This window comes from Diceros bicornis, chromosome 38 (assembly GCF_020826845.1).
Source record: "Diceros bicornis minor isolate mBicDic1 chromosome 38, mDicBic1.mat.cur, whole genome shotgun sequence".
Taxonomy (NCBI): domain Eukaryota; kingdom Metazoa; phylum Chordata; class Mammalia; order Perissodactyla; family Rhinocerotidae; genus Diceros; species Diceros bicornis.
Genome location: NC_080777.1, coordinates 19,971,330 through 19,993,670, shown reverse-complemented (window position 1 = coordinate 19,993,670; position 22,341 = coordinate 19,971,330). Strand labels below are relative to the sequence as shown.

At 34.3% G+C, this 22,341-nt stretch overlaps 1 protein-coding gene across 1 annotated transcript in view; it reads left to right on the top strand.

Moving 5' to 3' along the window:
- BRINP3 (BMP/retinoic acid inducible neural specific 3) overlaps positions 1 to 22,341 on the top strand; it is a 387,516-nt gene that overhangs the window by 261,533 nt on the left and 103,642 nt on the right. The window contains exon 6 of the mRNA XM_058533704.1: positions 1,084 to 1,320. Coding sequence (XP_058389687.1) covers positions 1,084 to 1,320 — 237 coding nt within the window. The remainder of the gene's footprint in view (positions 1 to 1,083; positions 1,321 to 22,341) is intronic.

Here is a 22,341-nt window from a genome sequence, read left to right as displayed (position 1 = left end):
TTGTCAAGGTATTTGCAAGGTAGAGTTTTTTCCTAAATGCCAATCCATGATTTTTATTAAATCAACCTTAGAGATAATGATCAAGGGTCAAAAAATTGATTTTTTTTTGTTTTGGTTAGAAAAGAAACATGTAAAAATTGTAAAAATCCAATTTTATAGTAAATAGCAATTAGGTATTGGCCAATTTTTCCCCTTTATGTTTATTTTTATTTACTAATTTATTTGAATCTTTAGCCTTATTATTAAATTTTCCTTACATAGCAAGAAATGCTGAATGTGCAACTGTATTCTTTTAATATCATAATAAATGTAAAACCAGTAGAGATCCCCAAATATTAATCTTATCGTCTTATTTTCATTTTTGATATTTTTCTTAAGAGACTGCGACTTCACTAATCTTGCACGTAGAAAAGTAATGAACTGTAACAGTAGGGCTGTCTTAAATCATGGCGAGGAAATGAACTGTGAAACAACTAAATCAGAGCATCTGCTTCCCTGTAGTCAGCCTTAGTGATCAATCCTGAACAACAGAGTCATGTAGGTTATGTGTTGTTAATGGCATGAGATAAACAATACCGGCAACCTTCCAGAACTCTTTTATCAATGCTACCCACTGCATTATAAGATCTATAATCTATGTAGATGTGGGCTGATAGCCTGAAAGTAAAATGAAAATATGAAAACAATTTGTAATCAAGAGGTGGAAAATAAATGTACACATCTCTTTTCAAAGATATAGGAAGATAGGCTCCATCTACGTTATGGAAAAATAACCAAATATTCTGATCAATCAAGTCAAAGAGCCAATCAAATAAGCTTAAAAAACAAAATCAGATAGTCTGAGGGATTAGACACTCTATAATTTTGGGGATTCTTGAAGAATGCATGGTGTCAGCATATGTTGAAAAGAATTATAAATATTTGCAATTTTGTAGACAGATAATTTTCTAATGATAGTTTTAAAATATGCATATGTAAATCCATAACTTAATATACTAAATTTTTGACCTTTTTTGAATATCACAAATATGTATTGCACTTTTTTTCTTTATCAGAGTAAATTTATTTCCTTTGTTCTTTCAGGGCTGCAAGTGCTGCTTCCCGACTATCTTCAGGAGCGCTTCGTACAAGCAGCTTTGAGCTACATTGCTTGCAACTCAGAGGGAGAGTTTATCTGCAAGGACAATGACTGCTGGTGTCACTGTGGTCCCAGATTTCCAGAATGCAACTGCCCCTCCATGGACATTCAAGCCATGGAAGAGAATCTTCTTCGAATAACTGAAACCTGGAAAGCCTACAACAGCGACTTCGAGGAATCAGGTAAGATATATATTTTAATATATATATTAAACATATATATATTTTATTTTATATATTTTATGTATTTATATATATAAAATATATATATTTTTTTGGCAAAGTTATAGTAACACTTTTAAACTTTGCCAAAAATATTACTATATGGAAAAGACTATTTACAATATAGTAATAGGAAGAAACTATTACGTACTTGCAAGGGCTTTTATTTAATTTTTTATTGTTATTCTTTCAAATGGACATTATGTCGCTTTTATTACTGGTTATTCAGTATTTTGCTAAATCTTATATGGTGCTTTGTGTATTTCTGCGTACTATTCTCCCTAGAACCTAGCCTGCTCTTGAGCTGATGTATTAGTCATTTAATAAAGAAAGTCCTTGCCTTTCTCAATACCAGAATTTATCCTCTGATACCTGTCACACCTCTCTGGAATTTTCTAGTGGTGTCTGAGTTTCACTTGTGAGGCAAAATGTGGACAGCAATTGTCCTGTCCCTTCTTTACCTTAACGTGAATCTCATGTGTGTGCCCCTTCACTTTACTTATTTTTATAATCAAATTTAGATTAATTTTGAGTTAATAGTGTTTGTGGATTTTGCTTTTCATTATTTCTGAATTTCTACAGGTGCATATATGTGTTTGCAATACTGTTTTTTATCGACTATATAACTTATCTACATTTCATACAGCATTGAACTTAATAAAAGATTAAAGATGCCTCAACATAAAATTAAAAATATTGAGAAAAGCATATATAATAATTCATGATAAAAGAATAATAAAAATCCCCAGAGTGTAGTGAGTATAATTATGCAGCATTTAGTGAAAAGTATTGGAGATGAGTAACTTTCAGATGGGCAAAGGAGGTTTTAACTGCCAAGAGGTCGGACTTATATGCTTCAATGTTATAATTCTTTCGGCGATTCGTGTAACCAAACACATTGAAAAAGTGACAACAAAATTCAACATCATTCGTGACAAAAACACGTAACAAATTAGATGTAAAAAGACTGTATCTCAACATCATAAAGGCCATATATTACAAGCCCACAGCTAACATCAGCTAAGAGAAAACACAATTGATGGTTTCAACAAAGCATCAGCTCTTTGTGGAGCAGAAACACCAAATTATAGAATAAAAGGGTAGGTAAATAAATTTAGGAAGAGTTAATAGGTTTAGCTTTACTTAAGATGGATTTAGATCAAAATAGTGCATATAAATAATCCTCCTCAATTTTACAAATATATCTATTTATATAAGGGAAAAGTTGTCTAGAATCAAAGATCCTTATTCCCTTGACATTGTTGAAAAACTAATGAATTTCTAATCTCAAATTATTCTTTCCAGTTTTCCCAATAGAATACTTGAAAATCATGTTTTAAACACCTAACATGTTCTATTCATGTAGAACCACCTGATGTTTAGAAATACTTTGGAATGAAGCACTTTTAGATAAATCACAATATTGGTAATCTCTCCAGGGTTTTAAAAAAAAACAAAAAAACCCCACTTCCATCTGCGTATCACAGTGTATGATAAGTTAGACCAGGGAATCCGCTTAACTCCCATATTTGTGTAACTCACACAGGAATGTTACCCCTTTTATTTTGCCTTGAAAAGGATATTGGAATAAAAAAAAAATGACCAAATGAGCATCTGGCCTTTCTTTTTCAGGTGGAATGTAATAGATTGAAGTAGGCCAACGCTTCCTTTGGTAGTAACTAGAAAGGTGAATAATTTTTTAATTATATTTTAAAGACATAATAGCTCATGAAAGCAATGAAAACTAAATGGACTAAAATTCCTAGCAGGAGATAAAAGCTGGGCATTCACAGCTTTCTTTCTTTTCCTTTCTCCTTTCCTTCCTTCCTTCCTTCCTTCCTTCTTTCCTTCCTTTCTTCCTTGCTACCTCCCTCCCTCCTTTCCTTCCTTCCTTCTTTCATTTTATTCATTAATTTATTTAATTCTGTGAACATTTGCCAATTCTTGGTTTAGTGTAAAAGCTGAGGGTTCTGCATTCTCCTAGGCAGAGAGTGGCTGATGGGAGAAAGAAAATCCAGCAAAGCTTTTAGTGGTTGTGGAGACTGGATTGACAAAATTCTAGACTCAATGGGCCTAAAGAAGTTTAATTTTACCGCAAGATATTTGCTTACGTTTAGATAGTGCTGGATGCTATAGAACTATTCAAAATTCTCTGAAAGCAGAAGGAAGTTTAGCACAGACTTTCAAGTGCTTAAGAACTAAAACTCTCTAGAAGGAGGGGCTTGAAAATAAAATAAGCAAGGATGGAAAACCCTAAAGAGAATGTTGTTATCAACACGGAGTTTCTAGGACTGCTCTTCCCTCGGGCTCATTTATCAATTCAAGGTAGAGTTAGAAGCTGAGAATCTAGGATTAGCCCCTAGAAAATGCTGCTATTCCAGGACAGAGAAACTAGAAGAAAATTTTGCAGTCTCAGTAGATTACAAGGAGAAAATTGGAGACTTAAGGGGTTTTAAATGCACAACCAGTCTCCTCTTTAAGACATTTGCCTTATTTTGAATCTGCCTGTGACAGATGACCAGGGAGATAAGTTAAAAATCTCTAAATGATAGAATTGAAGCTTCTGTGGCATTACAGGCCTGAAATAACAAATACTCACCAAGTCCTTAATTGAAAGTTCCGAAGAGTCACGTCCTAAGAACAGAGGAGAATCAGAGGTAGATTGAGTCCTATACAATTATAACCCAGCACTGATATAGCTCAAATCCTGATCCTAAGGAGTTGATCCTAAGAAGGTCAACTCCTTATAGTGTCTGTTAAATATGAAGAAGGTGACCTCTTGAGGATGAAAACATTTTATAAAACCTCTGCAGTTCTTTTTATATATGATGGATATAAAACTCTAATTTACAATATATGTGAGCAGACAAGACCTTATGGCCAATATCAAAGAAAAAATAAATCAGACAGTAGATGTAAGATGATCCATATCGAAATTAGTGGGAACGATATTCAGATAATTATTATCAAAATGTTCAAAAAAAAGAAACGAAAGGGAGAATAAAGTACATGAAGATATTGAAAAGTTTGCCAGAATTTGGAATCTATAAAACTGGACTAAAGGATATTCTGAAACTTAAAAATGCAGTATCTGAAATCAGCAACTCAAAGTTTTTTGGGGTTTTTTGTTTTTTGTTTTATGATGAAGATCAGCCCTGAGCTAACATCCATGCCAATCCTCCTCTTTTTGCTGAGGAAGACTGGCCCTGGACTAACATCTGTGCCCATCTTCCTCCACTTTATGTGGGACGCCGGCACACCATGTCCTGACAAGCGGTGCATTGGTGTGCACCCAGATCCGAACCCTGGACTGCCAGCAGCCGAGTGTGCTCACTTAACTGCTACACCATGGGACCGGCCCCCAAAGTTTTGTTTTAATAAGAGTTTTGGCACAGTGGATGACAGGATTAGTGAACACCAAGACAGGGTTAATAGACTAGACAGAAATGGAAGTGCTAAGAAAGGCAACATCAAAGTATTGGATAAACCCATAACAGGCGTGTGAGATATGCATAAAAGGTCTAACATTTTTTAATTTGAATCACAGGAGGAGTGGAGGGGAAAATTGCATAAACAATGTGCAAAGATGTTATGGATACAAATTTTTTAAAACTGAAAACCTACAGATTCAAAAAGCACAGAGCACAAAGAAAGATAGATACAAAGATAACCAGAGATGGGCACATCATAGTACCGCTATTGGGAAAAAAGGCAGAATGATTCCTTCAATATAACTAGAGAAACAAAAAAGACATTACTTTCAATGGAGTAACCATAAGCCTGACTTGTCAAACAAAAAAAAAACAACAACAGATTTTGACATCTTTAAAGTGCTGAAAGAAAATAACTATTAATCTAGAATTGTATACTACTTCACAATATTTTCAAAAATGAAGGTGAAAATAAAGATGTGTTCAGACAAGAAATGTTGGGTGAAAACATGAAAATGCTGAGGGGAAGAGGAATATGAGAAATAGCAAATATATGTGAGAAAATATAAATGAACAAAATAATAAACTGTACAAAATAATAATTATAATGTGATGTGGAAATAAAATATGTGGAGTATTTTAGTATATGACAATAGTGTAATAATGGGCAGTGAATGGAAAGAGTTAATATTCTAAGTATTCCAAGGTACTGGCATTGTTGAGGATGTGTTAAGATGTCATTTATATTAGAGTGATATAAATCAAAGATATTTATTATAATCCCTGAGGTAACCACTAAAATAAGGAAAAATGTTTTGTTAAAATAAGAAGAAAATCAAATAAAAATTATTTGACTACTTCAAAATAAGACAATAAAGTAGAAAATGTGGAAAATCATCTGAGTCAGATAAATGCAGTGTAACAGGAGAGGTTTGGAATTGCCTTTTCAATAAATCGTGTTGGGTCAGATATAATCACACTGCAATGGTTATTGTATTAAATGTTCTATTTTTCTTATTATATTAAATGTTCTAAATAAAAGACTAATACTGCAGGACTGGTTAAAATAACAACAACAATAATAGTAAAAGCCTATTTACTGTTACTAGAGACACGCTAAGGACATAGATAAAATGAGGTTAAAGAGTGGAAAAAGTATGTAATGTAAACACTAGCCAAAAATGCTAGAGTAAATTTTAAAGCAAGATACACTAATTGAGATAAAAATATTTCATAATAATAAAATAGTCAATCCAACAGGAATATCTATCATAATTATTAATTTATATGAACTGCAAAATAAAAATTGCACCACACCAGTTAAATATGCAAGTAAGACTATTTTATTCAAGACTATTGTAATAAAAGAGAGAGACTTACAATGGGGAAAAGAGATTGAGCTCAACTCTTCTGCAACAAAAGGCAGGAGGATTTTTAAAACACTGGGATTAGCTCATGAAAAAGTACTAGAGGACGTTAGCAGGGAGGGTGATCAACATGATTAGGCCATCTGTGATTGCTAATTGTCATTTATTAAGGTTAGTCTCCTACTTTTCCACAGAGAAGGCGAGATAGGTGTGCTATCTCCTTTTCCTTTGATGATTACATTTCAAAGAGATGACTCCTAGATCCTTAAGAAAGACTTTTCTGGTTTGTAGAAGATTTACATCTTAAAGGGACAGAGAAAGAATTTACAATCACAAACTTTCTGAAGGAAAGGGAGGTCAGGGGCCTGTGGTCAGAAAGAAACCTGTTTAGAGTCAAGCTGAGGGGAATGTTTGGGCCCTCTTGGTCAATACCCAATAACAGAGCCCCAAAAACCATGAAGAAAAATTTGACAGAACTAAAAGGAACAAAAGACACATACAGAATCATAGTAGACATTTTAACATACTTCTTTTAATAAATGAAGGAACAAACAAATTGAGTATCAATTTGTTATTGATATTCATTCAGTGTTGTAATTCAATGAGTGAAGATTTGTTGAATTTGAAAAGGAAGTTAACAGACTTAAGTAAAATATATGGGACAATGAATTAAAAAAAAAACAATTCATATTTTCCCAGTGCTCATGGAATATTTACCAAATTTCACCATGTGCTGGATTATAAAGTAAACTTGAAAAAATTCCAAAAGACTGAGATCATTTAGAATATGTTTTCTGACCACAATGAAATCAATAACTAGAAAACAAGTGGGGAAACTTCATCTGCCTGAAAGCTAAATGCTGGGCTTCTAAGTAATCTATGAAAAAGAAGTCAAAAGAAGAAATTAAGTCAAAAATTTAAGTCAAGGAAAAAGTTATAAAAAAGAGAAAATATGTTGAACTGAACAATAATGAAAATAGGATAATAAAAATTGGGTAGGACAGGTAAAGGATTGCTTTGAGGGAAATTTATAGCCTTATGGCATGTTTTAAAAAAGAAAAAAGCCTGAAAATCAATTATTTAAGCTTTTACCTTAAACATTTTGAAAAGGAATAACTTTCCCGTTAATTAGAGACGAGGAACAAAGACAACAGCGGAAATCAATACAACTGAAAGCATTTGACAGAGAAAAAAATGTTGGCTCTCTGAAAAGACAAATAAACCTAATAATTACCTAGAGTAATCAAGAAAAACAATTGAAAAGTATACAAAATCATAGTATCAGGAATGTGAAAGGACACATCACTAGAGATACTACAGAAATCATAAAAATTATATGAGGATATTGTGAAGAATTTTACACCAATAAATTTACCAATTTGGATGAAATAGACACATTTTTCCAAAAGTAAATTTACCAAACTTGACAGAAAAAGAGATTGAAATCTAAATCATTAATTATGTTTGAGAAAGACGTTATCTATTATTAAAATGCTTCCCCCAAAGGAACTTCTTTCAGAAATAGAATAAAAAAATTATGAACGATCTTGATTATGATCAGCAATGTAAAAATTCTAACAAAATACTATTAATTTACAGAAAGCAATATATAAAAATGATAATATATTATAACCAAAAGAAATTTACTCCCAGATAAATTTAAGTTTAAAAATATGTCAGATTTCATCACAAATGGGAAATAGAATAAAATCATGTGAACATCTCAATAAAAGCAGAAAAAAAACTCATTTATGATTTTTTAAAAAATCTTTAAGTAAACTTGGAATACATAGGACCTTCCATAATTTAGTGAAAACTTTCTAGAAAAATCTTAAGTGCAATGGTGAAAATTTAAAAGCTTTCCTCCCAGGAGCGGGAATGAGACAGTGATGTCCGTTCTCACTACTTCTACTGAAAAATGTACTCCAGGTTCTTCTAGTTAGTACAGCTAGGCAAGAAAAAAAGAAAGAGAAGGCATAAGTAATGGAAAGGAAGAATAAAACTATCATATTCAGAGATAATATGATTGTATATGTAGAAAATTCAAAAGATACACTATTTGGAATAATAAGTGAATTTAGCAAGTTTGCAGTATAAACGATCAGTATACAAAGTAATTTGTACAGCTATATACCAGAAACAAATTGAAAATAAACTTTTTAAAGGTAATACTATTTACAAGAGCAACATAAAAATATCAAGTATCTTGAAATAAATCTAAAAAAATGTGCTTCAAAGAGATATAAAATATCTCTACAGTGTAAAACACAAAATGTAATTGAGAAAAAAATAATGAAGACCTAAGTAGAGGACCATATCATGTTCATGGATTTAAAGATTCAAAATGTGGAGATGTCAAATCTTTCCAAAATAATCTATTCAACACATTGCTAATAAAAAATCCCATAGTTCTCCCTCCACCCTCCCAGAAATTGGCAAGCCGATACTAGAATTTATGTAGAAATACAATAGACCTGGTATAGCCAAGACTATCTTAAATAGAATGTGGGAGAATGTTATATATTTAACCTCGTAAATATTGGGAAATTAAGAATAGATGTACTGACTAATGGAAGAGAAGAGTGTCCAAAAAAAGATCTACATGTATATGGTCTCCTGGTTTATGTCTAAGGTGGCTCTATAGCACAAAGGAAAATAACAGCATTTTCAATAAATGGTGCTGGATCATTTGGTTATCTATACGTAAAGAAAATGAATCTTTGCTCTTACTTCACATCACACCAAAAAAATCCATCCCAGATTGATTGCTGATCTAAATACAAAAAGTTAAAAAGAAATATAAAAGCTTTAGAAGAAAACATAGGAGATCTTCCTGAATAAGCAAAAATGTCATGGACAGAATATCAAATATTAACTGTAAAAGACAAAAAATAAATTTGAATACAATAAAATTTAAAACTTCTATAAACAAAAGTCACCATTAAGAAAATAAGAAGGCAATCTATAGGAAGAGAGAACATATGTGCAATACATTTGTCAAAGAACTCCTATGGAGAATATATACAGAACTCTTTCTAATCGATAAGAAAAATACACACAAAGCAGTAAAGAAATGGGCAAAATGTTTCAACTCTTTGAAGAAGAGGAACTCCAAATGGACAATAATCATATGACGCAGAGTTCAATAGCATTAGTCATCAGAACAAAAGCAAATAAATTCATAAAACCACCATATGAGACGACTACACACCTACCAGAATGGCTAAAATTAAAAATAAAAATAAAGAGGGAAGGAAGGAAGGGAGAGAGAGAGAAAGAAAATAGTAAGTGAAGTGAGAACTTAGTACAACTGGAACGCTCACATAATAATGGTGAGTGTGTAATTAATTCCTCGTTGGAAAAAAAAATTTGGCAGTATCTACCAAAGGCAAATATATCATATCCTATGACCCAGCAATTTCATTTCTAGCTAGAAAGCCAAAAGAAATATGTACATATTTGCAACAAGTATAGAAAATTGTACAAGAATATTCGTAGTAACATTATTCTTAATATTCTGAAAGTGGAAACTACCACAATGTCCATCCACAAAGAAAAAGTAAAAAACCATGGTATATTTACACAATGGAATTCTATAAAGCTAAAGGAATGAACGATATACCTGGAATGATATAAATAAATCTCTCAAATATCACAAAACAAAAGAAGCCAGACTCAAAAGTACATATACCACATGATTCCATTTATATTAAGTATAAAAACAGGCAAAATTCATCTATGCTATTCTAAGTCAAGACTATGGTACTTTTGCTGAGGCAAGGGCTGATGGATGAAGGTCTAGGGGGCTTCTTTGGTGCTGAAAATTCATAATTTTTTGATCCAGAGGCTGGCTACAATGATGTGTTGGATTTCTGGAAATTTTCTGAGTGTACACTTACATTATGTACATTTCACTGTATTTATATCATAATTTAATAAAAAATTAAAAATAAGAACAGGAATTTTGGCACATAAATAGTCTGAAGAACATAATCTCAGAATAATTGAATGAATTAATGCTTTTAAAGCTCACTACATGTTATTTGCCTACATTTGTAGTGAGTAGGTCAAAAATTAACCAGAAATATTCAATGGTAGAGATTTTGAACTACTAGTTAGAAGCTAGTGCTAATGAAGGTCAGACTTTTTAATCTTAACTCATATTTGGGCTTCCCACTTTAGATTTAAAATCAGACTCTTACCATATTGGTTCAGTTGTGCTAATGTTGGGAAAACAATTATTTAGAGGATAAATCTAGTTTTTTGCATGATATCTCTGAAACTGTTTCTAATATTGAAAATTTTATATTTACTTCTTTGTTCCAATTTGTACCAATTGGAACGTGAATATATGTTCCAATATACCAATTGGAACATTAAATATGAATCTTTAGCTGATTCATATTTAATTTGAGGAGTGACCCTACTTTGCTGTAGATTTTATGATCCAACATAGACAATATTGATGGGTTTTTTTTTTCAATTTCAATATATAGATTGTTAAAGAATGAACCCAAACTTTACATTCGTAAATTGTATCTTTATTAAAATCACATTGACTTATCCACACTTGGAAATAAACAACTGATAAAATATTCTATTTTACTGGACTTCTTTCAAAACAGGTGAAATGTATGGAAGAATGCATTTGATAGGTTTGAGAAGAGCTTTTTTTTGAGAAATAAAAGTTTTTTTGGCCTCCTAGAGATAAACAAAATAGAAGAAGTAATGAGGCGGGTACTGTGTTGGAAAAAGATTTCTAAAATGTTCTCACCACCCACAGGCTCTTTTAAGTTGATAGACTTTATCCTAAGTACCTTGATGGTGAGGAAATGTACCAGCTCATGTCATTTTCCTGATGATTGGGAAAGCAGTGATACTGTGTGCAAACAACTCTTTAAATGTTTCCTTGAATTTTGGGTACAATAGATAGTTATTTGTGTATATTTATCTATATGCCTGAAATTCAAATCTGGTTATACTCCAGATAGATGGTACAAATGGGGATGAAGTTTTAGGTTACTTTCAAATATTTGATTCAACTTAACTTGAAAATGTTTTTAAAATGCAAATAATTAACACATCTAAAAGATATTTTTATTGAAGCTCATGAAAAAATCAGTTTGTATTTGTTCTTTTATCAAAATAGAAAATGCATCTGAACTTAGGAAATTCTTCCTTAAACACAAATAACAACATGAAGCGTGGAAATGTATGAATTAGAATGCACAGAGTAACAATATAGAATGCTAATACCAGTCACCACATAAAGAGGAAGAAAATAAATTGCAAATTTTATTGAGTCAGTGTAACTTGTTTGTAAATACTTGTCTGTTGTGTGTGTTTTCTATTATCATCAAGTGTAAAATGTAATCAGCAGATCAGATTAGCATAGAATGATAAGCCATTTTTATATTCGATTATATAAGATTCATTTTGTTCTGTAATATACAAGTCCTGGAAAATGAACCTTTTACAGTCTGCAAATAAAAGTGTCCGGAAATTTCAAAATAAAATGTATTTCTTTTTTCATATCTTGCAACCTGAGAGAATTTTTAGTCGTAAGAACTATATGTAAACATATCTATTCATTCTCTACCTTTACGTTTTCATAAACAAATTAATGTTGTTTAATAAGAAATAATGATGGCATAGATGTAACATGGATTATAGTGAAAGAAATAATATGGGATAAAGATATAGAGAGAGATATTGGAAAATACAGAGACAGAAAAAAAAAGAAACTCACATGTACCCTCACAATGGCAGTAACCAAACAAAAACTGGTTTATGTGTTATATTTAATTAGATAAAAACAACAATTTTGTTGCCAGTTACTTAGAGACAACTTCTAGCCAGATCCGGATCAAAGATTATAACCTAAGGAAAAAACTGGAAGTCCTTACAGCTTTACAGATCTATGTAAATGATTAAAACCACGCTTTATTTTCATTTGGTTTATGCAACCATTTACCAAAATTACCATAAAAATAAAGAACTACTAAGTAGATAGCAATATAGTATCTTTCTCTTATGGTATTTTAAATTATCCTCAACTCTTTTTTGGATGAATAAGAAACTTACTTATTTACACTATATCTATGGAACATGATAATATAAATAATAAATAATCTTAAGAAAAAATAAAAGGCTTGGTTTACATAGAGACCAGTCTTTTAGAAATTTTTTGACATGACATCTTTACTCTTTGGAAAAATTGTGTTATCACTTGACGTGTAGGAAATCTAAGGTGTATTGTATGCTGTCAACATAGATCTTTATCAGGATCATGTCCTATGAAATGTAAGGATATTCATTTGATGCACCAAGAATGGCAGCCTAAGGCCACCTTGTAATGGAAATCGTCTAGGTGTTACTTCCAGAGAACACTGTCCATTTTACACGTCACCTGAAAATTGGTAAATTTTAATGCTGTAATGGCAAAATGTGCTATAAAAGTTGGGTTAACTTGATTTACAAACTGTAAAATAATAACCTATTTCCTCTTATTATTTTTATGTAGATTATTCTTAATTTTCTTTCTCAAGAACAGTTTCTCCCTCAGATGATATTTAACTATCAATTTATAGAAAAAGGGTATTTTCCACAGAAAATGAGTAGATCTGAATAAAACATTTGAATTTTAACTGAGTCCACTTTATAGGTTATAATCTTTCATAAAATCCTACTGTTGGCTGCTCAGTGTTCATTCTCCTTCCCTGTCACTAAGTGTCCCAGATTTTCTTTGAGGAACCTCCATTCCCATTCTTAGTATTGCACGGTGAGGACTGAGCTCATATTGACACCCAGAATTGCTCTCTGATTGATGCAAGCAAATTACATTGCAAGCCATTCCCATGGCTACAGAGATCAGTTCAACACACATGAAAAATTGGGTCAATGAGACCTAGAAATTTATTTCCTAGGAGTATCTGGAAAGAGGAAAGAGAACATAGTCATAAGAGCTTTAGAGAGTCATCTTGCAACCATAGGAGTTGCTCAAGCCATGCAAGGTGGAAAATATGTTTCTTTGGTTACATCCATGAGCTGTTGAATTACTCATGTTCAAGATCCCCTTTTGAGTTTCAGTGACATAAGCCTTCCTTCATAAATTTCCTTCACTGTTAAGCCAATTTGAGATGATCAGTCATTCAGGACAGGTTAGTAATGCTGCAGTAATAAAGAACCCCCAAATATCTTTGGATTACACCATTAAAGTCTATTTCTTCCTCACTTGACCATTGCAAGTGTGCTGAGAATTCTGCTCTCTACTCATTCCAGGACTCAGGCTGACAGACCAGCCCCCATGTGGAAAAGTGATCACTGTGGCAGAACGAAAAAAACATGGCAGGCTATGCGTCCACTAAGTCTTACAGCTTAGCCAGAAAGAGATACATGGCGTACATGCTAAAATTTCATTGGTCAAAACAGATTATTCTTGTCTACCTCAAAATGGGCTTTTTCCTTAAAAAGAAATCTTGAATATTTGTGAAAAGTTGTAACGACTCCACACTCCACTATTCGAAACACCAGATACTCAATTTTCTCTTCTTTGTCAGATGCAGAATACGCTCGTCCCATCCCCAAGAGAGACAGAACAAAAGTCCCATCTATTACTGAGCCCAGCTCAGTGAAGTGAGACTTGCAGCCTCTTAATCCAATCCAGATATGGTTTCTTTTGTTACAGAGACAGATGAACCAAAAAGCAAGTGAATTACCTCAGACATACCATACACTAAGGCAGAATTAATCAGAATAACTATAGTAAGCACTTCTAGCCAGAAAAAGAAAAAACAGGAGACACAAAGCAAACTTAAGTTTGTAGCAATTATAAGATTCCACTGGGAAGACATTTTGAGGGCCCCAACCTGGAGGTGGAGAATATTCCTTGATTTGTCCTCTCTGGGAGCAGCTCTCTTGTCTACTGTTTCCAAATTCCAACCTGTGTGAGATCTTCCTAGTCCATTATCTTCCTTTGCCACATTTGAGGTGAGAATTGGAGAATATGCCTGAGGAATAGCTTTCTCAGCCTGCTTTCTGCCCAAACCTTGGGAATCAAAGGTCATTTTAAATCTTAAACTGCACATGCTTTTTAGTCCGAAGTCATGGTTTCTTTGGCAGAACAACTCATGCAAAAGTTTACTGGTCTTTTATCCATTTGAGTTCAGTCAATTTCCTGGGCCAAAGCCACACCCACAGTTTTCCCTAGATATGTTTTTCATATTTGCTATTTTTTTTTCACTTTATTTCCCCTCCTCGCTCTTTCATTTGAATCATGGCATTCCTTTTCTTGTGCCCTGTCCAACTGGGAGTACTTACTGGGTGCTACACCTTTTGTCGGGCATACTCCCTAAGATAACTTAATCTATTCTGTGGTCTTGACAAAAAATATGGAGGCCAGACACTAGATTTTATCCTTGCTACAAGACTGACTTTTAAAATTTTTTTTTTTTTTAAGATTTTATTTATTTATTCCCCCCCCCCAAGCCCCAGTAGATAGTTGTATGTCATAGTTGCACATCCTTCTAGTTGCTGTATGTGGGACACGGCCTCAGCATGGCCGGAGAAGCGGTGCGTAGGTGCACGCCTGGGATCCGAACCCGAGCCACCAGCAGCAGAGCGCGTGCACTTAACCACTAAGCCACGGGGCCGGCCCGAAGACTGACTTTTAATTGGCCATTGTAACTAAATCAATCATTTTAATATTGGGAGTTGAGAAGCAATTTCCTCTTTCAATTCTAGCTGATTCATTGTTTCTCTATTTATTCCCTTTTATTTCTGCTTTCAAATTCACCAATTCTCTTCTAAGTTTGAGGTGACAAGGCTTCAAAAATGCACAATCAAAAATTCTCTTTGGAGTGTGACCTTAACAGCTTATTTTTTCCTCATGCCACTTGTCCATTGTGGATTGACTATAGAGTCTTCTCTCTGTCTCCTCACTCCAGGACTCGGGCCAATAGTGCAACCTCCATCTGGAGCAATGTGTCACTGTAACAGAGGGTACTACCTTGCCATACCTTGCCAGGAACAGTCATTAGCAACAGAACTAACATTCTATTTTCTGACATCTTCCCTGGCACTGTGAGTTTATTGGGTACATGATCTTCATCCCCAGTTGCCACAGGCAACAATTTTACCAGCTATTTCCCTACTGCTTAACATAGATTGTCATCTTTCCGGCCTCTGATAAAGGTCCTTGACATAGCCACAATCCACTAAGTCAGTGTCACAACTATAGCGTTTTGCTTTCTTCAGCACAGCCTCTCCCCTCCATGTCTGGCTCTCATTTCTGTGTATGTCAAGATCAGCTTGGTAGCACTGCAATAACAAACCCCCCTAAGATCTCAAATATAAACAAAGTTCATTTCCCACTCATACTACATGGCAACACAGGTTGGCTGGATTCTTTGTACTACATTGTCTCCACTCCTGGATTTAGGCTCAAGGAAGTGTCATCGTCTGGAGTGGCTTGGTTATGGAGGCAGGGGAAAGAGTGCAGTAAATTGTCACTGACTTTTATGTGAATTGCTGGGAAGCAATTCACTCGCCTATGATCACATTTTATGACCAAGCCGAATTTCAAAGGAAACAGAGAAATGCCATTTTACCGTATGCCTAAAAGAGAAGAGGATCCAGAATACCTGTGAATAGCCAAAATGTCAGCCCGAGTTCGCTTTTCAGATACAAGCAACTAAAACATCATATTCGATATCATCTTACCGCATAATCTTGGATGGATATATATGTTTTGCTCTTGCTAAGTGAAGTTCTACAGTCTTCTGTATTAGCAGGGAAGGAGATGTATATGTAGTTAAGTGAACTTGGACACATTCAATCCACTGCACCCATCATTTTCTCCAAAATGAATAGCTGAATGTCGGACACACAAGCTTCATCAGTAACAAGCTATGTGATCGTTAGCAAGTCATTTAATCTCTTAAAATTTCAGCTACCTTATTTGTCATTCAGTTACTTTATTTAGATTAGAGGAACTAGATATAAAGTTCTCATTCTAAATTAACTATCACATATAATATGCCTTCTCGTGGGGATGGCTTTTTGGCAATCATATGCTTATATTTATAACATGACTGTTTTATAGGGATTGGTAAGTGGAATATAAGGGTAAGGGAAAGAAGATAAGCTTTTCATAATATCAAGTCTCAATTCTCACAATATCTATGCATGTTTTAATTTATTGTGATAATCTGCTCATTGGCTATACTGTAACTTACAGATATCCCCAACACCAGAGACAGTATTCAGCTCAAGACTGATAGAGCAAAACCAATTTTTTTTTCACTGCTGTTTGTTCTGATTGGTCAGTGTTTCTGCTCTGATTCATCAATGTCTGGCTGTATCATATTTAATATATTAGGAAGATCACCTTTGCCATCACCAAATTTTATTCTGTACTTCAATTAATTTTTTAACATCATCTGAAATAAGATGGCTGTAGAGTGCCAAGCAGGTGTTTTATGTAATGATTCCTGAGTTAGATCCCAAAGGCTTTCTGCCAAATGCCTTCTACCTGTTCCAGTTTGCCTGATGGATTTCCATAACTACCTAGATCCATGCCATCATCCCAACTCTCTCAAATGAGTTTGACGTTTCTTGAGGGCAGAGAACATCATATTTCTTTTTATTGTTACATGGAAACTAGTAAAGTGTGCTATATTTAGTAGACACATTATATAGCACAATATATATTGTTTGATTGATGACTGAGCTTAAAAAAATATGTGTGGCCATACATTGCCCACGCATTTGATTCAATTTGCCTCATTCACTGCTTCTTGGAATGTCATGATAACCGCAACATCATTCATCTTTTCAATAGGCATATTCTAAAAAACAATTCTAAGATATAAAATACTTTACCTCTATGCTATATTGTATTTTTTTTACCTACATATTTGGAGGGGTTTTTTTGTCTTCTTTTCTATCACTCAAGTGTGAATAAGAGCATAAACAACTGTTATATACTTCTTCTCACAATAAGATGATAGATTATATAGATGCACCAGAACACAAAGATATAATACTCTTTTCTATGAGTTTGAAATTATTTATTATGAAAAATTCTGTCTCAATATGTGTGTGTGTTTGTTCAAAAGCTATTGTAGTCTATATTTATTAGAACTCATAATTTGGTCAACTATACAGTTTAGTCTGAAACAAATCATTCAAGTCTTTGATTCAGTACCATAAAAGTAAAATAAATGGTGAATTCATAAGTGTTTTATTGTTTGTTTTCTCATATACACACAGAATGGTGAAGAGAGATTAATAAATAATACTGTTATATTCAGAGAATTTTTACTTTCTACTGTACGGTCAGTTTTATAAGAATATATGTGATGGCTTTTCTAGGTTGTGTGCACTTAATGCCACTTAGGTTATTTTAATAAATATGGTTATTCACATCAATTATAAACTCCAATAAGCCATGACAGAGGCTATCAGCATTCAGTGCATTCACGCCTTCCACAGTTACCTCGTAATGGTCACATAGACTTTGTTAAAATCTTCTAATATAGTGTACTCGGGACTGTGTGTGTTAACTATTCCATTGTTGTATAAATTTAATTTTTAGGCAGTATTCACTTATTATGGCAAACTAACAAGTAGTTCTATTCATTGATTTTCAGAAAGTGTCCTATTTATTTTTAAATTTTATCTTTTTGCTGAAGCATATGAGTGAACTTTTTATAGGAGTGCAGAGTAAATTTTGTTGGTTTTAACATGACTGTATTGTTTATTTCACTGATGAAGACAGCAACATACGGACTTTTAACCTGGACTTTTGGATACATGCAGATAATCTGATGGTAGAACATTAGAAATTAACACAAAGTCAAGATATATCCTATGGAATTTTTATTTCATCATCAAATCTTTAAAATTAGATATCTAAAGTATATAGCAAAAGTTCCAGATTGCCAAATGAAATTGATATATAGTGTAAAGTTGTCATTCATGCTCTCCAGAAAATACTGCTGGTTCTTATCCTATGGGCAGGTAAGAAAATTGACCTTGCAGTACCCTTCAAGTTAGATATGGCCATGTGACTTATTTTTGTATGTGTGTGAGGAAGATCAGCCCTGAGCTAACATCCAATGCCAATCCTCCTCTTTTTGCTGAGGAAGATTGGCCCTGGGCAAACATCCATGCCCGTCTTCCTCTACTTTATATGGGATGCCACCACCACATGGCTTGACAAGCGGTGCATCAGTGCGTGCCCGGGATCAAAACCTGCGCGAACCCCCCCGCCGCTGAAGCGGAGCGTGCGCACTTAACCGCTGCACCACCGGGCTGGTCCCTTGACTTGTTTTGATAAAGGAAATGGGAGAGAAAACAATGCTTGTCATTCTCTAGAGAAAGCCGTTAAGAGCCAGACACAGTTTGTTAGGTTTGCTTCCTCAGCCAAAGCAATTGATGATATTCTAGATGGTGAGGACTCTGACAGCTTGTGTCACTGAAACAGGACAATGGGCAGCAGAGCCCCAGCCCCCTTGAGGTGGGTATGTAATATGAGCAAGAAATAAATTTTTGTTGTTGAAACCTAGTAGTATTTTGGTGATGTTTATGTTGGAAAAACTTAGCCTATGCTGACTTATGTATAAGAAGATTACACTTTCTATTTCACAGTAAGTGAAAGAAATATAGAGATTGGTGTTGTGATTTATTATCTAATCTAAAAAGTGGCATCATGTAAATATTTGCTATATTTTCCAAATTTATCATTTAATGAGTGTAAGAGAAAGCATATGGACCATTTAGACACACTTTAGAAGTTATGCCCTTTACTCTTTTTTTGTGTGTGTGAGGAAGATCGGCCCTGAGCTAACATCTGCCAATCCTCCTCTTTTTGCTAAGGGAGACTGGCCTTGGGCTAACATTCATGCCCATCTTCCTCCACTTTATATGGGACACCGCCACAGCACGGCCTGACAAGCGGTGCGTTGGTGTGCACTCGGGATCCGAACCGCGAACCCCGGGCCACAGCAGTGGAGCGCACGCACTTAACCACTTGCGCCACCGGGCTGGCCCCATGCCCTTTACTCTTTAAAGTAATCCCACAAACTACTAATACTAGGATTGTATTTTGTTTTCATTTTACAGATAGGAAAGCCAGGGCTAACAGACGTTAAGTCACTTGTCCAATACATCTAATATGTGGTAAAGCAAGAATTCACACTCACAGAAAAATATTCTTGCGCTCACTATACCAAGCCCTTTCATCAACAAGTGTTATAATTTCATAAAGAAAATCCTCCCCTGTTTGTCATAGCTCATATTATCTCTATACACATTAACTTAGAGAGTGGCTTGCTGTGATCTAGAGGCTGCAATAAGCCCTTCATGATCAAAACTGAATACATGTAGGCAATGCACAGCGATCGAGACATAAAATGGCATTGTCATTCTGCGTTATGTGTATTTATACAGAATGTGATGTTCATAATTAATTTCGTATGTTTTAAATTCTCCTAAATGCTGACAGTGAATTTTATGCGTCATCATTTGCTTATTTCATTGTGGAATGATGGAAAGCTCTAGAGCCAAAAAAGCTACTAGTTTTATTTAGAGTGAGTTGAACTCCATAAGACCACCTTCAGTTACTCTTAATATTTGCTATCTACTTTTCAGCAAGGCTCTAATTACTTTTAAAGGTGGTAATCTAGGCTGTAACACTAATTATAACAACAGTATTTGTACATCTTTGACTTTTGTAAAAAAACCAATTTGCTCATTATTGTTATGATAATTCAAGATTTTATATACATTGATAATTGCTAGTTTGTGATGACTCATAGCAATTATTAAATCTGTTTGCAAAAGGCATCTTTCCTTTGGTTTAACCAGTGGCCTTCACCTCTTCCATTCTCTTATAGTGACACCTACAGCATGCACATAGCATCTGCCATGTGGCTAAATGGCCTGTCACCCAAAGTCTCATTTAATATCTGTTATCTTGCTAGTATGATCTTAACAGCTAGTTGTGAAAAAGGAATAACCTTTCTCTTGGCAAAAGTCAGCGCTTCATTTAAGGAGTTGACAAAATGTTAGTGGAAAGATCTTGAAGTTAATTGGCAGCAAAACAAATGCCTGGTGTTATGTCAGGTTGTCAGGTAGCTGTGTGGTGTGAACTCAAGTATCATCCTCAGAAGGTTGACCAGATTTGTCACACTCCCTCTGCAAGATACACACATGGAATAACAAGATAGATTCCCCCAACCGCCCATGCAGCATAAAGACATGCCTCAACTCTCACAACCGATGGGTACTTTAGTGGCCAGTTTGTCAAACCTTCTACCTGATGAAAAATCCTCTGCTTCACATATTTTAAGGTTGATTATTTAACTTCTATTTCCAGTGATGGGAGCTCAGTGTATCACAAAGCTGAAGACTATGAGTTTGAATGGCTTTAATTAAATAAGATTACTCATTTATGTTGAAATGAAATTACTATTTATTCTGCTCTTTTCTGCAAAAATAGCATGATTTTGCTGTGTGCCAAAATACATGTAACTCTCTGTCCAATAGTCTTAGTCTTCCTCTCTGTAATAGTGCAAATACCCACGCCTCTTCCTTCAGGTATTTGCATACAGTGTCACATCATCCTTGCATATTTGTTATTGCAAATTTAATATTCCCCATCTCTTAGATTACCCTTTATTTCTAAACCATTAACCATTCTTGTTGTCCTCTTTGGATAATCCCAGTTAGTCAGTGGAATTCAGAACTGAACAGAGCACAGTGCTATGAATTGTGGTTTCATTAATGTAAAATCAAATCAAATAATTACCTTCTCTATTCTGGTCATAATGTAGACTAAAAATTTGTTAATGTATTGGCAATTATGTCATATTGTTTATACACATTGAGTTGTGAGCAAAATTTTCCAAGTATTTTCACATAATCTGCTGGTAAGTCAGATACCGTCTCTTCTTATTTTATCACATGCACACACACACACACACTTTTTTTTTAAGTAAATGCTGAACTTCACTTTGTTTTAATATTTCTGCCATTATTGCACTTCTTGAGCCCTCTTTGGATTCTGATTACATCAGGAACTAAAATTGTCTTTTTTGGTTTCTTATTAATCATCGACTGTTTTAGAACAGTTTGTTTTAGAAGAACAGGGCAAATAGCAGAATCCTGTCCTAAACCACACTAGGATTTCTATGGAATTTGAGAAGAGTTCCACATTGATTTTAGTAATTTACATTGCTCTTTTACACTTCATTCTCGGTATACCTAAAATAACTTTCCATGATTTCTGTATTTCTGCATATAACATATTGAGTAAAGCAATGAGCCCTAATTTAGCCATAATTAAAAAACTGCTCACTTGCCAGATTATTTTAGGCTATGGATAGTCTTGCTCTAGGCAATGGGTAAACTTATCCACCTAAGTGCAATTAGATTAGGATATCTTTTTAGCCTGATGCTTTTCCCTACCCTCTTGTTCTGTGCTAGGTGATTATCTAATTATAATTTGTCTTAACATAAAATTTCCCTACAGGAAAATACTATCTTAGCCTTCTATTCTTCCGATAAGTCCTTAAGACTTGTGTAACTCAGAATAGAGGTACACATTGTCACTACAGTATTAACCTTTGTGCTGAGCTTGGAAGCAAAGGGTCATGAAGCAAAATGAATGGAAATTGGAGAGAAATGATACATCCTTTTCTTGGCTGCAGGCCTGGACCTAAACATGTTTGGAAGTATGGTGAGCAGACACCTGGCATTTTTAAAAATAACTTTCCTTAGCTTCGTATGTAACCAATACCCCAACTTTGACTCCATTATTTTTTCTCTCCACCCAGGGACATAGCCTGCTTCTGAAAATGCATAATGCCCAGAATAATCTTTTACCCAACTCCAGTTGGTCGTATCAGTCAGAACAGGCAAGGTAACAAATGACCTCAGAAGCTTGGAGCTCTACAGTACCATTAATTTATTTATCCTTTGCACTACAGTGTACTGCGAATCAGCTGTCCTCTGCTCCTTCCTCATCAAAGACCCAGAACAGTCTCTCACTTGAACATGGGAACATTTCCCATAGTTATGGCAGGCAGAAAAGAGACCTTGATGAACGACACGCTGTTCTAAAGCTTCTGCTCAGGACTGACATACATCATTTAGGTTCACGTTTTATTGGCCAACGAAGT